Raw genomic sequence first — 17,430 nt, 5'->3', positions numbered from 1 at the left:
AAGCTGTTTCTGTTTGAGAATTCTCCATCCATACTGCTCCTTTTCTGATCAGTTGTTGGCTCTGAAGTGTTCAGATCATTTGAAATAAAAACGTCCCAGGTTCCCATAAAAGAATGCACAACTTTCCTGCATTCTTTAGTCTCATTTTCTGTGTCTCATAGTTTCTTTGTACTGCCCCATCAGTCTGTCTGTATCCATCTGGTGTCTCTTGTCTTGTGCTTAGATTGTCCCCTTTTGGGGGCAGGGATTGTGTGATGGGTTGCTCCCCCTTCCGGGGTGCCACCTGATGTTCTAGGGTACCACTGAGCCCGCCTGTTCCTCCAGCCTGGGCTCCCTTACCCTGTCCTGCTGAGCCAGTCCCTCGAGCCTCCTCCAGCACACACAGGTAGGGACCCACCCAGCTGCAGAGAGACACAGACACTGAGATCAGCTGTGCCTGGGAAGGCTTCAGCTACAGAGTTGCCCAGCACTCAGGTGCACAGCCCCTCTGGGGTGCAAACCCAAAATTGTATCATCTTGCGCTGCACAGAGACCTGTACAGCGTAAGCTCATGAAATCCGCCCCCTCCCACAATGTGGAGAGAGATATGCACAGCTTCCCCCCGCGTTATGAATTCCACAAACTGGATTTAAAACAAAAACAAGTTTATTAAGTACAAGAGGTAGATGTTAAGTGACTATAAGTGATAGCGAACAGATCAAAGCAGATTACCTTAGTAAATAATCAAAAACCGCAAACTGAGCGTAACACACTAGATAGGTAGGATACAAATTAGTAGATTCTCACCCTGAGTGATGAACAGGCTGGCAGACTCTTAAGGCACAAGTTGCCTCGGCTTTCCCAGGTTTTCATACACAGGCTATAAATCCTTCTAGCCTGGGACCATCACTTCCCACAGTTCAGTCCTTGCCCCGCAGGTGTTTCTAGGTATGTTGTTGTAGGCAGAGTGAGGTTCCCCATAATGTCATTTTCCCCCTTTTATATCTTCTCCCCACTTGCTGGAAAGCTCTTTTGCTGTGACCTGGGTCAAACAGTTCCCATTGAGTAGGGCTATCTCTGAAAGGTTTCTGTTGTACACAGTTCCTGGGGTAATCCTTGTGCTTGTGTGCATTTCCTCAATAAGCCGTTAACATTGTTTGGCCTTTTTACTGTTGTACCTGAAAGACTGCCTGTGGGTGTTTTCAACCTCAGGACATGTTTCAGTAACACATACGTAGCCAAAATTCATAACTTCACATATGACAATAGCACACACAATCCAGCAAGATATTACTGTCTAGCAGATCAAGACTCAGAATGACACCTCACAAGTCATACTTTCTATAAGACATATCCTAGTTAAATGACAGTGGTGAATATTGGGGTATCAGGGTCATAGGTGCTGGAACTAAGGGTGTGGGGGTGCTGCCACACCCCCTGGCTTGAAGTGGTTTCCATTATATGCAGGGTTTACAGTTTGGTTCAAAGGCTCTCAGCACCCCTGGTCAGGGTGTAAAAGATTGTCTTTTTTTTTCTGTATTTGTACAGTGCCTTGCAGAATAGGATCCGGTCCATGGCTAGGGCTCTGGAGCGCTCCGCTAATACAAATAATAAATAACAATAATAATAGTTTTGGAGCTTTAAGAAGAACTTCTGCTTTCTTTGTGCCAGGCTTACTGCCATCTGCTGCAACTGATAGCTGTATTTCATTAAACCCAAAACAACATGTATTTCTAGTGAGCCAAAGTCCCCTTTCTTGAAACCAAACACACACTTCGCTCCATCTTTTCTCCAGCTGTTTCTCATTGTCAGTAAAGATATCCTCATCATCCATGTACCAAACAGCTTGAGGTAAATGACCCAATACTGAATCCATCACTTTTTGGTAAGCCCAGAGCCCTTGGAAGTCCCAGAAGAACTCTACAGTATGTGTAACCACCACAGTGCAGCTTTTTGAATTCAGGGGATAATGCCAGAAATCTTTCTTAGTATCGAGTTTGGCAAAAACTTTTGCGACTATTAATCCACTTTAGGTACAGGGTGAGGCACTCTACTCACACCATTATTTACTTCTCAGTAATTTTGTCAGCCAGCATCTTAGCCAGTCCCTGGTTCACAACTTGTGTCCTGGGTATGGACCGTGCCATAGCTTTTGGACTACTGGTGTGACTTGGTCATCTGCTGTCACCATGACTTTGCCCAAGACCTTTGAATTAGATTAGTACAGGAATACAATTTCTATGGTGTCATTCTCTGGAATTTACTATTTGTTTCACCCATCTCCTCACTGGTGCGTTTGTAAATCAGAATTGCTTTGCAGGGCTTTGGTGCTCCCTTCTGTCACAATTACTGTTCTAAAAGACTCGCTGGCCCCCCCGGTCTCTGTGAGCACACCCCTCAGGTCTGAGGCCATCCCCTCTCTAGGGTGGAATCGCAAGTCTCCTGCTCTCAGCCCTGGCACTAACTTTGATCACCTCACAGGCCTGACTCGGGTTCAGTACCTGCAGTTCCGTTCCCTCCGGGAGCAATGGCAGGATACACACTGACCAGACGGCCTCCTTAAAGCCAAGTATCGTTTATTTAGATCCAAAGCATTTCAGCAAAAAGAGGTCTTAAAACGACAAGCAGACTGTGTGCATGTCTAGCTTACAGGGGTCTATCCCTCTTCCCCATGGGATCCTGGTAGGTCTAAGCTTCTTATAGACACCCCAACACTAGACCTGGTTGGGAATTTTACTACAAAATGTTTTTGTTGGAAAATGTCAATTCTTTAGGCCCTACATTTCAAAGTTTGATTTTTGTTTTAAATTCCAACCTATATGCTACTATAAATGCAAATGGGTATCTATTGGAAAAAAGCTTCCTTTTAGAGGCATTTGCCAGGGAAGCCAACTATCACCTCTTCTTTTGGACATAGTAATGGGGTCATTTGTTCAGTCGGTCAGAAATAATCCTAATATAAATGGAATTACAGTAGGAAACAGGGAACACAAATTAGGCTTATACGTGGACAACGTCGTGGCATTTGTTACGAATCCAGCTTACACACTACTAGAATTGCAAAAAGGAATCTTAAAATTTGGTGAAGAGTCAGAATTTAAAATAAACGCCACACGTCAGGCTGTAGGTGTGAGCTCAGATCTACAGAAAGAAATAAAAGCTAAATATAAATGGGAACGACTTCAATAAGATGCCTGGGAATACACATTTCTAAAAGATGGTAAGATTTATGTAATATTAATTATAGTCCTTTCTTTAAGAAAATCAAAACATCTGGAAATTGGTCAAAATATGAAATTTCATGTTAGTCAAAATTGTAACAGCTAAATGAATGTCTTGCACTGAATTAACTTCCTTTTCCAAACACTTCCCATTTGAGTTCCAGGAAGCCTCATAGGTCAATGGCAATTTATGATAAATAAATTCATTTGGGAAAATAAGAAATCCAGAGTTAAGCAACCTGCTTTACAAAGGCCATGGCAAAATGGAGGCTTGGCTTGGCTTTAGCAAACATCAAGCACTATTACCAAGCTAGTCAGATCAGAAACCCGGTGCACTGGATAACACCAAACCCTAATAAGCACTGGGTAGAGATAGAACAAGTTTCTTGTTGTGCAGTCAAACTCCACGGGATCCCCTGGATAAAGAAAACCTGTAGGTCAAAACCAACATAAAACAACTCTTTTTTTTTTTTATGACAGCAACAGTCGAAACTTGGGATACTTTATTTAGAAAGCAGAACCCATACCCATCACATCCAGTGTCCATAGTAGATAATATAGAATTTAACCCCAATAACAGCCTGGAAAGTTTTGACATTTGGGAACTTACAGGTATATCAAAATTCAGCCAACTGTTCAGAGACAATACGTTTAGATCACTTGATGAAATAAAGCAACTCTCAAAAGACCCCAAAATTGCAGTATATCAGTAACTACAACTGAGATATTTTTCAGTCCATCCCCACAAAAAAGGAAACCTATGCAGAAAATTGACAGAATTTGAAAAAGTACTCACTACATCCATGAAACTTAAATGCTTACTTTCCACTACAAAATAATTTCTAACTTGCGTGGAGGAAATAACTACATTTCATGAGAAGATGGAAAGTTAAAGTAGGCATAGGTACAAAAATTAAAGAATGGGAGAACATATGAAACGGGAGGATTTCTCTATGTATGGTGGATGTGCTCCAAAATTAAGACCTTTTGGAAAGCCATTGGAGGCTCCATAAGGGAGATAACAGGGTGTCAGCTGTCATATAACCCCCTTAGTATTTGTATTCAATTGTCCTGAAAACTCTGTCTTATAAAAGCCATAAAGAACTGATCATTCTTTTGTAGTTGCTGCTGGAATTACCATAGCAAGGTGATAGAAGAGGAGTGATTCTCTTAAAACTATTGGCTGGTATCAAAAAGTGTGGGAAATTCTAGTACTAGAAAAGCTAACTGATTAAGTCAAAGTTCTGCAGGGGAGAAGACAAAAAGATAAGGACTAAGAAGGATGGTGGAAGTGTTTGGAGTTTGCTGGAAGAGGGTCATCATTGGCCACCAAACCGTGAGTTTGAGAACTTCTGTTTGAATACTGAGAAAGGGAGAAACCCCTTCAGCAACAGTCACAATTAAACTTAGAATTAAGATATTAAAATAAGGAAAATAGATAGGAGGAAATAGGAACAAAGCTAAATATTGTGTAAAAGTTTTGATAGGACAACTAACAAACAAGTTACACATCTAAATGTAAGAAAACCAGACGTTTGGATCTAAATATGAGATAATGAAAAACTTTAACCAACATGGTCAACTGACCAGACAGAAGAGGAAGACAGAATAGAAAAGCACCAGTCACAATATGTGATCAATACCATAAAGGAGAAGAAAGTGACTGGTAGCAGGTCTCATCAGTACAGCTTCAGGGACTTCCCATAGGACAGTTTATAACTGTGTGTTTGTGTTTAGACTAAGCGTATTGCTGTTTAAGGTGTAAAGCAAGTTTAATATGATTTGTTATAAAAGAATGGATCTGTTAATAAATACAATGTTAAAAAGGGGAAATGTCAGTCAATCAAAACAACCTCTTTTATGGGAATGGGGAGGGAGGGAGAGTGAGTGCCCAGAATAACAAGCGGCCTGGTTGTCAGGACACTCCCCTGGGTTGGAGTCTCCCGCGTTCCAGGTGAGTGCCCTGACTGCTAGGCTACTGGCTATTCTGGGCTCGCGCTCTCTCTCTCTCTCTCTCTCTCTCTCCTTCGAAAGGGAGAAATCTTGAAATCTCAGAAAGTTTCATGGGATGGGAAAACTGTTTCCCTCCCAGCTCTATCTAAGACCTTCTAGGCTCTCGGTGGCATAATCTGTTCTGCTAACTCACAAACGAGTTCCCTCTTGCTCTTTCAGGGAGTGTCTTTAAATGCTGCTCAGTCTTTTGATCACTGCTTTCAAAGGAATCAAGTTGCTTTTAAACTGTTCATAGCCTTTGATCTGTTAGCTCCCAGCACTGGCAAAACTAGGCTTGCAAATTGTTGGAGACAGGATGTAGGTTCCTTGAAGCTAATAACTCTGCCCTTTGTCTTTCAAGAGCAGGGGTGGGCAAACTACGGCCCACGGGCCAGATTCGGCCTGCCAGCCATTTTAATCCGGCCCTCGAGTTCCCGCTGGGGAGCGGGGTCTGGGGCTTGCCCCGTTCCGGTGCTCCAGCCGGTGAGCAGAGTTGGGACCACTCCACGTGGCTCCCGGAAGCAGATGCATGGCCCTACTCTGGCCCTCCAGCTGGGGAGCAGGGTCAGTGGCCACTCCACACGGCTCCTGGAAGCAGCGGCATGGCCCCCTTCCAGCATTCCAGCCGGGGAGCGGGGTTGGGGGCCGCGCCATGCGGCTCCCAGAAGCAGTGGCATGGCCCCCCCTCCGGGTCCTACGTGTAGGGGCAGCCAGGGACCTCTGCTCTGCATGCTGCCCCCATCCCAAGTGCCGCCCCTGCAGCTCCCATTGGCCAGGAACTGCAGCCAGTGGGAGCTGCAGGGGCAGCACCTGCGGATGTGGCAGTGCACAGAGCCGCCTAGCCGCATCTCCACGTAGGAGCTGGAGAAGGGACGTGCTGTTGCTTCCAGGAGCCGCTTGAGGTAAGCACTGCCTGGAGCCTGCACCCTGAGCCTCTCCCCATGCCCCAACCCCCTGCCCCAGGCCTGATCCCCCTCTCGTCCTCTGAACCCCTTGGTCCCACCCTCCTACACCCCAAACTCATCATCCCCAGGCCCACCCCAGAGCCTGCACCCCCAGCCGGAGCCCTCACCCCTGCATCCAGCTCCCCGCCCCAGCCCGGAGCCCCCTTCCACACCCTGAACTTGTTTCTGGCCCTACCCTGGAGTCCACACCCCCAATGAGAGCCTGCACCCCAACCCCAATTTTGTGAGCATTCATGGCCCACCATACAATTTCTGTTCCCAGATGTGGCCCTCAGGCCAAAAAGTTTGCCCACCCTCTTCTAGAGTGTACTGGGATGTTCTTGTTTGGGAGCCCCTATTCAGTTGAAGCCATAGAGGGGTATAATAAACATTCCACTAACTGAATATAGTTAAAGCAGTCTATCTCATTAACTAGGTCACAAAGTATTCATAAAATTATTGTATAGCAGCTCCATGTCTACCACGCCCTTCAATCTCCTGCATATATCATCCCACTCACTATAGGTTTTCAAGATAATCTGTGCTCTGAATTATCCCACACACTGAATTGGTGTTGTCTGAATATAGGCAAAACTTACTTCTTACTGATAACTCTGGTGTTTTATATAAAAATAGCATCTTTAACAAGACAAAACGAATAAAATTTCTTCTTTGAGTAGATGCAGCCGTGCATTCCACTTCGGTGTGTGCCCAGCGCATGGAGCCAGAGCATTTTGCCTAGCAGTACCCGTAGAAGAGTGGCGCTCGTGCCTTGCAGCCTTAGCCCCTCCTCTGGCTATATGGGGCAGTGACATGCTGACCCCACTTCGTTCCTTCTTACTGCCTGTGGCTGGAGTTGGAGCTCTGTGTGGTTTTAACCTCATAGTCTCTCTATTTCTTAGTGACTTTTCCAGTTGTATATGGTTAATTAATACCCCAAGTATAGTGTGTTAGATTTAGGGTTAGATTTCGTTTAAGTATTTCCCTGGGGATACCCTCACCAGGGTTTCAGCGTTGTCCATTGTGTGGGGGAGCGATCCCCCCACACATCGATCTCCACACATGGTGCTTGCTGGGCTCAGGCAAAGCCCACAGCAAGGAGTGTGTTCGATTTGCAAATCTTTCACGAAACAGACTCAAGTGACAAGAGGTCTTTGTCTGAAGCAGCATGTGCTTAAACAGGCCAGGCGGCCTGCTTCTGCACTGAGGCCTATGCTGGGTTCTGAGTGTCCAGCTGCTTTGAGTCCTGGAGCTGGCGCCTCTGAAGAGACAGAGAAGTTGCTCTCAATCAAGTGTACCGAGGCATAAAACCAAGCGAGGTAGCTCCACGTCCTGGGGGACTCGTCTGCCTACTCCAGAAGGAGCACGGACCAGCACAGTGTGAATGCTGGCATGTAGGATGGAGCAGGTCCCATCAAGCGCTCCCAGGTACTGCACAGGGAGGTCAGAGACCCCATACCGTCAGACTCTGGTTCAGGCCCCGGGGTGTCTGTTGACTCAGGTACCAATGAGGGCGTTGCTGGCACTAGCTGTTTCCGTGCTGGCAGCATATCCGGCAGCAACGGGCCTCCTCTGCCCTTTCCCGATCTCTCCCTTGGTCCAGGACTTTGCCAGGGCTGCGTTGTTTATATCCCTGTTGGGTGGGCAGGCCCCAACCCTATGGGTCTGTCAGCACCACACCCTGATGCTTCCCTTTCACAATGAGTGGAAGGGGAGCCAGAGCCGGGCTCGGCACAAGAGGTGTCCTTGGCACCAGGAGCTTCTTCAGCACCCCTGCTGTCAGGGCCGCCAATGTAACCATGGTGGCATTCACTGCCCTCCACTTCGGAGCCATTAGTCATCTTGGTACTGAGGCTGACTTCGGGGTCGACATCTCTTCCGGCACTGGAAACATCGGAGGTGTACTTGGTGCTGGCAGTACCGTTCCCACTGTTGGCGTCATTTCCCTCTTCATTCTGGGCTATGGATGAGTCAGATCGGTTGCTTGCACCCTCTGGACTGGCTCCACCTTTATCCCCTAAAGCCTGGGACTTCTCAGTGTCTAGGTCAAGATCTTCCCCTCTCATTCTCCATCACCTGACCCGCATTGGGGGGCATTCATGGAGCACTATGGGTACCAGGATTGGCGCTTATCTTGCAGTCAGGACCGGGGCTCCTGGCCTGGTGCCTACTGGCCACCAGAGCCCTCTCTATACCCGTGGCCTCCAGGGGATCTGTGAGTTGCTCCGTAGTTGCAGAGGTCCCACTCCTCATCTCGCTGTAAGGCGAGACCACTGAGCAGGCCTGTGGCTGTGACCGTCAATCCCCCGCAGGCCCAGGCACCAGTGAATCTTCCACTTGCAGATGCTCCAGAGTTGTCCCACCCAGATCCATCAGTCTTGGAGAAGGATCCAGCTCTGGCATAGTTAACTGCTTCGTCTTCATCCCTGGACGATTCTGCGGTGCCTGGCTCTTCCTCTCCTTCGGTACTGGAAGATTTTGCAGTGCATGGCTGCTTCAAGCGGAATTCCTGCAGGAGAATACCCATAAGTTGTTGGATATCCTGCAGCTGCCTTCCCCAGGAGAGTTGCCCTGACTATTAACGATGTGCTCCTAGAGCCTGCTAAGGTTCTCTGTAGCACGCCAGCTTTGGAGAAAGCACATGGAGAAACACTACATCGTTCTGTTGCAGGGATTTGAGATTTTTACTCACATCTGGTTCCAAACTAACTGGTCATAGCCACAATAGAGCCTGGCAGGGCAGATTTAAGTCCGCTCTGAAGGATAAGGACTCTAAATGGCTGGACTTGATGGGTAGGAAGATTTACACCTGCTCTTCCTTGCAGATGCACATTGCTAACCAGCAGGAATTGTGAATTGGACAGCTGTGTTGGAGTTTGTGGACCAGCTGCCCAAAGCCTCGAGGGAGGAATTTCAGTCATTTATCACCAAAGGCTGCTTGGTGGCTAAGACATTGTTGCAGTCTGTGATGGGCGTTCCCGGGGTGCAACCTGGAACTGCGGTAGCGCTGAGCCCTCTGGCATACCAATCTGGGCCCCCTCTCACACTGTGGGGCTGTGACAAGCTGCAAACCTCTCCTGGTCCTGCAGTCACACACACATTTACACAGGCAGGGACACACCCAGCTGCAGTTACAGGAATGCTTCTCCTCAGCCATTCATGAACTAACAATTGGCTCCAGCCAATTCCCCACAGCTCCCCAACCTTGCACCCCTGAACTGTACTGTCCTGCCCTGGTACAAAAGCCTGACCAATATAAGAGGATTACCTAGTCCGCCCCTCCCTCAATGTGGAAAGGACATGCACCAGTTTTTGTTAACTGAGTAGATTTCCCATGCACGTCAAGCAGCATATTTTAGGTAAGAAATATAAAACAAATGTATTAACTACAGAAAGATAGATAGATTTTAAATGATTATAAGTCATAGCGTACAGATCAAAGTTGGTTACCTAAGAAATAAACAAAATCGCAATCTAAATTCTATACACTAGACAGGGTTTGAATTAAGCAGTGTCTCACCCTGATGGCTACAAACAGTCCAGCAATCTTCCATACACAGGCAGGGTTTCCTTCTTTCCTGCCTGGGACCCCCCTTCCCCAGTTCAGTGCTTTTTCTTCCCAAGGTGTTTCCATGTGTTGTGTTGTAGGGGAAGTTAGGCCAAGTGATGATGTCACTTCCTCATTTATAGTTTCTTCTTGGAGGGAACTTTATTGTTCCCAGCATAGTCCCTCGTACAGTTTGTGGGAAAGTACAGGCACAAGATGAAGTCCGATATCACATGACTTAGTCACATGCCCTTGCATGCTTCAATGAATCATGGCACGGACCATTACCCATATTCTGACTAGGACATTCACAGGAAAGACCATTAGGTGAGGATAATCTTTTTCCATGGCCCATTGTTTTCGTTGCTGGGCTGTTACCTTGAGTTGTCCCTTCACAATGTGCTGGCTAGACTGGATGTAAACTGACTTGTGGGAGTTACCCAGGAGCGAGCACATTTGAAATAGAGATCCATAGTCAATATTCAAAACTCAAGATAAAAAATGATACATGCATACCAATAGGAGATCATATTCAGTAAACCATAACTTTTCCATTGACACCTCAGGATACATCTTGTACGAAATAGGTCATGTGATCATATAATCATATCACTGTGGTGAATATGGGCCACAGGGTGTGTCAACTTCAGGGCCCGCTCTCACAAGATACTGCTCCTGAAGCAGGTGCGCTCCCTGATGGTGCTGGGAGCAGTGGAGGAGATCCACCAGAACACCAGGGGCAGGGTTTCAATTCCCGGTACTTTCTGGTGCCCAAATTGGGGTGGGGGGGGGAGACTAAGACCCATTCTCAGCCTTCGCAGCCTCAACAAATATATCAGGTACACGAGGTTCCAAATGGTCATTCTATCAACTATCCTCCCCGCGTTCTCTCAGAACAACTGGTTTGCTGCCCTGGACCATCAGGATGCCCACTTTCATGGGGCAGTTTTCCTGAGCCACAGAAAATTCCTTCGATTTGTCATAGCGGAGCGCCATTTCCAGTATGCAGTGCTTCCCTATGGCCTCTCTTCTGCTCCTTGGGTTTTTAACAAATGCATGCTTGTGGTGATGGCATACCTCAGGAAGAAACAGATCCACATCTTCCCGTACCTAGGTGACTGATTACTGTGGGGCAGGTCCAGAGACGAAGTCCTTTCCCACGTTGACACTACTCTATGTTTGCTCCTAAATACTGGAGGTTTTTGTTCCCATTCAGAAAATCAAGTTCATTAGGGCCCTAACAGACTCTACGAGTTTGAGCGTTTTTGCCAACCAACTGTTTTCAGGCAATTCACCACCTCTGTCTCAGTCTGCAACCTCAGCCCTCCATGACAATTCTGATGTGTCTGAGGCTCTTCGGCCACACGTCCGTTCGCACGCATGTGGTCCAGTTTGCACGGTTGCATCTTCACTCCCTTCAAATGTGGCTCAGCACACTTTATAGTCCCACTCTTCACTCCTTGGACAGATTGGTCTGTCTCCCTCCACTGGTTCTGGACTCCTTGCAGTGGTGGACACTTCTGGAGAATGTTTGTCAGGACGTTCCCTTCGTCCGGCCCTTACCAACCAGGTCTGTTGTCACCAACACATCCCTAATGGACTGGGGAGCACATCTGGGTTTGCTGAAAGTTCAAGGTCAGTGGTTGGAATAGCAGTCCTCACTGCATATTGAAGTGTTGGATCTTCAGGCCATTTACAATATGTGTCTCGCTGTTCTGCACCGTATCAGGGGCTTAGTGGTTCACCTACTTACCAGCAATACCACTGCAATGCATTATGTGAACTGGCAAGGGGGAGCATGCTCCAGGATGCTCTGCCAAGAGTCAATCAGGTTGTGGCAGGTTTGCATCAAGAAGAGGAGCACTCCGATAGCCGACCACTTGCCCAGGGTCCAGAATCAGCTCACAGATTGTCTCAGCAGGTATTTTCCCCCCGAACCCTGAGTGGTCTCTGAAGACAAATGTATGGGCAATCTCTGCAGCTTGGGGCATTCCAACGATTGACCTGTTTTCTACAAGGGACAAGAAGAAACGTCATCTGTTCTACCCTGTCCAGGCTCCCTGTCCAACGCTTTCCATCTCAGCTGGCAGTGGCTCTCCTGTGTGCTCCCCCCAGTCATCCCACAGGTCATCGTCAAGCTGAAGATGGATTGGGCCAACTCATGCTCATTGTCCTGGCATGGCTAAGGCAGTGGTGGTTTTCCAACCTTCTCTCACTGTCCCGTACCACTTCCTCTCCATCCCGACCTACTCACCCAGAACCACAGTCACACTGTATGTGCCACATCTATAAAAAAGGGAAAAAGGAGAATCTGGGAACTACAAACCGGTCAGCCTCATCTCAGTCCCTGGAAAAATCATGGAGCAGGTCCTTAGGAATCCATTTTGAAGCACTTGGAGGAGAGGAAGGTGATCAGGAACAATCACCATGGAGTTACCAAGGGCAAGTCATACCTGACCAACCTGATTGCCTTCTATGATGAGATAACTGGCTCTGTGGATATCGGGAAAGTGGTGGACGTGCTATCTCTTGACTTTAGCAAAACTTTTGATACGGTCTCCCACAGTATTCTTGCCAGCAAGTTAAAAAAGTATGGATTGGATCAATGGATAAGGTGGATAGAAAGCTCGCTAGATCGTCGGGCTCAACGGATAGTGATCAACGGCTCGATGTCTAGTTGGCAGCCGGTATCAAGTGGAGTGTCCCAGGGGTCGGTCCAGGGGCCGGTTTTGTTCAACATCTTCATTAATGATCCGGATGATGGGATGGATTGCACCCTCAGCAAGTTTGTGGATGACACTAAGCTGGGAGGAGAGGTAGATACGCTGGAGGGTAGGGATAGGGTCCAGAGTGACCTAGACAAATTAGAGGATTGGGCCAAAAGAAATTTGATGAGGTTCAACAAGGACAATTACAGAGTCCTGGACTTAGGACGGAAGAATCCCATGTAGTGCTACAGGCTAGGGACCGTCTGGCTAAGCGACAGTTCTGCAGAAAAGGACCTGGGGATTACAGTGGACGAGAAGCTGGATATGAGTCAGCAGTGTGCCCTTGTTGCCAAGAAGGCTAACAGCATATTGTGCTGCATTTGTAGGAACATTGCCAGCAGATCGCGGGAAGTGATTATTCCCCTCTATTCGGCTCTAGTGAGGCCAGACCTGGAGTACTGCATCCAGTTTTGGGCCCCCCACTACAGAAAGGAGAGTCCAGCAGAGGGCAACGAAAATGATCAGGTGGCTGGGCCACATGTCTTACGAGGAGAGGCTGAGGGAACTGGGCTTGTTTAGTCTGTAGAAGAATAGAGGGGGGATTTGATAGCAACCTTCAACTACCTGAAGGGGGGTTCCAGAGAGGATGGAGCTAGGCTGTTCTCAGTGGTGTCAGATGACAGAACAAGGAGCAATGGTCTCAAGTTGCAGTGGGGGAGGTCTAGTTTGGATATTAGGAAAAACTATTTCACTAGGAGGATGGTGAAGCACTGGAATGGGTTCCCTAAGGAGGTGGTGGAATCTCCTTCCTTAGAGGTTTTTAAGGCCCGGCTTGCCAAAGCCCTGGCTGGGATGATTTAGTTGGGGTTGGTCCTGCTTTGAGCAGTGGGTTGGACTAGATGACCTTCTGAGGTCTCTTCCAACCCTAATCTTCTATAAGTCTATGTCAGATGATGTCTAGTCTTCTATCTGGGCAGGACCAAACAGTTCTCTGCTTCACCTTGCCTGTTTGTATCATATGAAGGGCAAGTTGTCTCTTCACAGACTCTCTCTAAATGGATAACATCCTGTATCAAGGCCATATATGAAATAGCTTCGGCTACACCCCATCCGCGGTTGCAAGGTCATCCTACAAGAGCGCAAGCAGTATCAATAGCATTCCTCAGTGACATCTCAATAGTGGGCATTTGCAAGGCTGGTACGTGGTCATCCGTCCGTCAATTTACGAACCATTACGTCATAACTGCCTCTTCCAGGGCAGATGCATGTGTCAGTAGGGTGGTTCTGCAGTCCTTGGTTAGGTGGACTCCGAACCCCGCCTCCTGATGGGGGTAGTACTTGTCAATCACTTAAGTGGAATACATGACTGCATCTGCTTGAAGAAGAAACAGTTACTTACTGTAACTGTGGTTCTGAGACGTGATGCAAATCTGTATTCCATGACCCACCCTGCATCCCCTCTGCATCAGAGAATAGTCTGGGGGGGTTGGTGCAAAGGAACTGAGGGGGGTCAGGGCGCCGCCACCTCATGTAGCCAGGGGAGGGGCTATGGCTACAAGGCGTGAGCGCTGCCCCTCTGTGGGTACTGCTAGGCAAAATTCTCCAACTCCGATGCGCTGGGCACGCACACACCAAAGTGGAATACACGCCTGCATTGCATCTCAAAGAACCAGTCACAGTAATTGTTTTCTTTCACTCAGTGTCAATTCCCATTACCAGCTTGGGTCTATTTACAGCCTCCCCTTTCCTTGCTTCTGAGTTCATCAAATCATCTCTTCTGCCTCGGAGTCAGGCGCACAATCGCAGACAGCTTGCACTCTCCTGCTCCCCTCTGAGGCTGCTTTAGTTCAGAATTTCTGTGTCCGGATTTTGCATTCGTGGCTTTCAGCAAACTCTAGCCCAGGGCCCCACTCCCTTACGTTTACATCCCCCACATCCCTGACTTCAGCATTTGCCTTGCGTGTGTGCGGACAGTCCCCGACAGACACTTACCACGTACAGTGGCAAAATCCATATTGTGTACCTCTGCTGAAGCATCATCTTTCTGACTGAAACGTCTGTGAGCTGTAAGGCGAGAGAGCGCTCTGTAAATGCCACAGCTGCAGGCCTAAGTTCTGCCTGTACTGATAGTTGTGCTGTTGGAAATGCTTTTTTTAGGATTAAACCCTCCTGTTGAAAGAATCTTTCATGCAATGTTTTGTGCAGACGGAATCCACTAGTTAGTTACAGGTCCCGCTGTGTGTCTGGGCTATAGAGGCCGAGAGTCTGGAACAGCCCCAGTGAGGGAGCTCTAGCTCAAGCTGTAGCAGCTCATGCGTTTAGCTCTGGAGGTCTGTGCCATCACGCCCCCCCTTCTGCGTGAGTTGATTTCTAGTCATGTCTGATTCAGATGTACCAAAATCGCAAGGTTTAGTTAATTCCCTTCGCATGTTTACATGAGTCATTGGATTGATTAGCCATCTGTATTCTCTCTGAATTTGCAACATTCAGATATTATAATGTTATGTAGAGTAAAATATGCTTTTGCCTACCTCTTTTGGATAGTAAATTAGATTACAGTCTCTTGTATGGGGGTCCCATATTCCATGGTTTAGATCCTGTACACAGCCCAGTTTTCAGGGCCACCTTTGGCTCTTTCTCCCAGGCACCCCTAATTCTGGATGGGAAGAACCTGTGTTCTCATTAGTCGAGTTCAGACAAACCTGAAGGTCTCCCCTGTTCTCTCTGCATAAATATTCTCATTGCTTGGCTCTGATTGACACCGTGTCACTTTATTTCTAGACTCTGTACCAGTTATCCTCAGAAGCTGCTAGTTCCTGTCTGGATCACTGACAAGGAGCTGGAGAATGTGGCTTCCTTCAGGTCTTGGAAGAGGATTCCTGTAGTTGTGTACAGGTAAAAAAGAATCTACAATAGCTGCCCTGTTGCTCATAGTCCATTGTACACAATATCATGACCCCCAACCCATGGTGCTGGCTGAGGAATTAGAGAGGATGGGTGTGATGTCCATGTTCCAGTGAGCAATCATGGCAACTCCCTGGGGAGGACAGCAAGCTGAACTCTGCCCGTGCCTGGTTTAACTCGGTATTACCGAAGCACTTATCGATCAGATTGTGTCTGCCACCTTGCTCCTCATTGGTGCTGTTAGAGCTTGAAGGCAATTTGGGATCCCCATGGAAGCCTACATGGGTGAAGCACCAATGCTACTGGCTCGTCTAGCTGTTATAAGTCTGTTACGCAGAAATACTGCCGTTCCGGGGGGTGCAGCTACACTCTATGCTTACGGATACTATACAGAGGGTCAATGTGATGCTCCCTCCTTGGAAGTGTGGAGCTGGCCTGGGCCTTGCCCCCCCCCCCAAATAGAAGTCAAACTACGCCTATGCCCAAGGGTCCTCTTGCCCAGCAGCCAAAGCCCGGAGCCCCGGCACCCCGCAGAGCTTCCTGCATTGAAGAAAGGCTGAGCACAGCTATGCTACCTTGGTGCATGTGTTGTTTGAAAAATGGTATGTGACCCGGAGACTGTTCTAACCAGACACCCGCACCAGAGGACAGAGTTAAGGCGGGGATATGACCTGACCTTTTGCCTTTTTTGACTGAGTGTTCAGCTGTGCAACCTTGCCGTTGTTCTAACAGTTTTTGTGTAGAGTTCTGTGCCCCCCCTTAGTACTTGGTAATTTACTGCCCATAGTTGTGACTCTTGGCGGGCTTGTGTCAAGGTTTGAAAATGAGATGTTTGTTATGTATTTTCCCAGCCCTTAACGTTTCCTTATTGGGTCTAGCTGAGGATCTCCTGACCAGGGTTTACATTGTATAAATGTTGAGCCGTATGCCTTTTTCCTGCAGCTTCCTGCACAGAGGCCTGGTCACGAAAGTGGCATTCCCTGTGGTGATCTTACTGACCAAACATGTGGCCATGTCTACACTACCAATTTGTGTCGACAAAAGTGATGTTGACACCCAAAACTCGACATAATAAAAATCGCAATTTCGTGTTCACAGTTGTTCCCTCTGTCGGCAGATTGCGTCCACAGTGGGGGCATCATCATCGACCGTGTGAGCAATGCATTGTGGGTACCTATCCCACAGTCCTTCTGTCGCTAGGTGTTGTGGGACGACGGAGCGGATCGCGGCGCATCTTGGGACAGTGCTAAATGTCCCAGGATGCATTGCTTTCTGTCCCAGCACTCCATGGGCTTCCGGCTTTCTTTCATGGCATTTTTTCAATGGCCATTGTTTGCTGTGCACACCGGCATCTTTGTGAGAGAGGATGGATATCGCACTGCTCTCCTATGCTCTGTTAACTGTCATGAGGACATCGTGGCTGGCAGTGCAGTTAATCATGAAGTTCCTAACTGAAGAAGACTCACAGGCGCCCGACACTCTGCGTGATATGGATAGGAGCAACATAAGATTGCTTTTGGCATTCACAGAGCAGGTGCATAGGGTAGACCGTTGCTTTTGGGATCAGGAAACAAGCACTGAATGGTGGGATTGTATCGTCATGCAGGTGTGGGATGATGAGCAGCGGCTACAGAACTTTCGGATGCAGAAAGCCACCTTCCTGGAACTGTGCGCGGAGCTCGCCCCAGACCAGCAGCACAAGGACAGCAGAATGAAAGCTGCCCTCTTGGTAGAGAAGCGTGTGGCGATCGCTGTGTGGAAGCTGCCAACTCCAGACTGCTACCGGTCGGTCGCGAATCAATTTGGAGTGGGGAAGTCGACTGCGTTAATGCAAGTGTGCAGGGCAATAAATCGCACCCTGCTACTAAGGACCGTGACTCTGGGAAATGTGCGTGAAATAGTGGACGGCTTTGCAGAAATGGGTTACCTTAACTGTGGAGGGGCGATAGATGGCACACACATTCCAATTTTGGCACCAGACCACCTAGTGACGGAGTACATCAGTAGGAAGGGGTACTTCTCCATGGTGTTGCAGGTGCTTGTGGATCATCGTGGGCGTTTCACTGACATCGCGGGGTGGTCTGGGAAGGTGCATGATGCACGCATCTTCAGGAACACCGGCCTGTACAGAAAGC

At 48.0% G+C, this 17,430-nt stretch overlaps 1 protein-coding gene across 2 annotated transcripts in view; it reads left to right on the top strand.

The window, feature by feature from the left end:
- Positions 1–17,430, top strand: part of MTMR4 (myotubularin related protein 4) — an 81,169-nt gene that overhangs the window by 45,902 nt on the left and 17,837 nt on the right. For both annotated transcript variants that reach the window (XM_024217159.3, XM_024217158.3), the window contains one exon: positions 15,173–15,286. In XM_024217159.3, the coding sequence (XP_024072927.2) occupies positions 15,173–15,286 (114 nt within the window). The remainder of the gene's footprint in view (positions 1–15,172; positions 15,287–17,430) is intronic.

The sequence above is a fragment of the Terrapene carolina genome, unplaced genomic scaffold (genome assembly GCF_002925995.2).
Source record: "Terrapene carolina triunguis isolate 2854851 unplaced genomic scaffold, T_m_triunguis-2.0 Scaffold454, whole genome shotgun sequence".
Taxonomy (NCBI): Eukaryota; Metazoa; Chordata; order Testudines; family Emydidae; genus Terrapene; species Terrapene triunguis.
The sequence above is the reverse complement of the archived record's forward strand: the minus strand, read 5'-3'. Positions and strand labels throughout refer to the sequence as shown.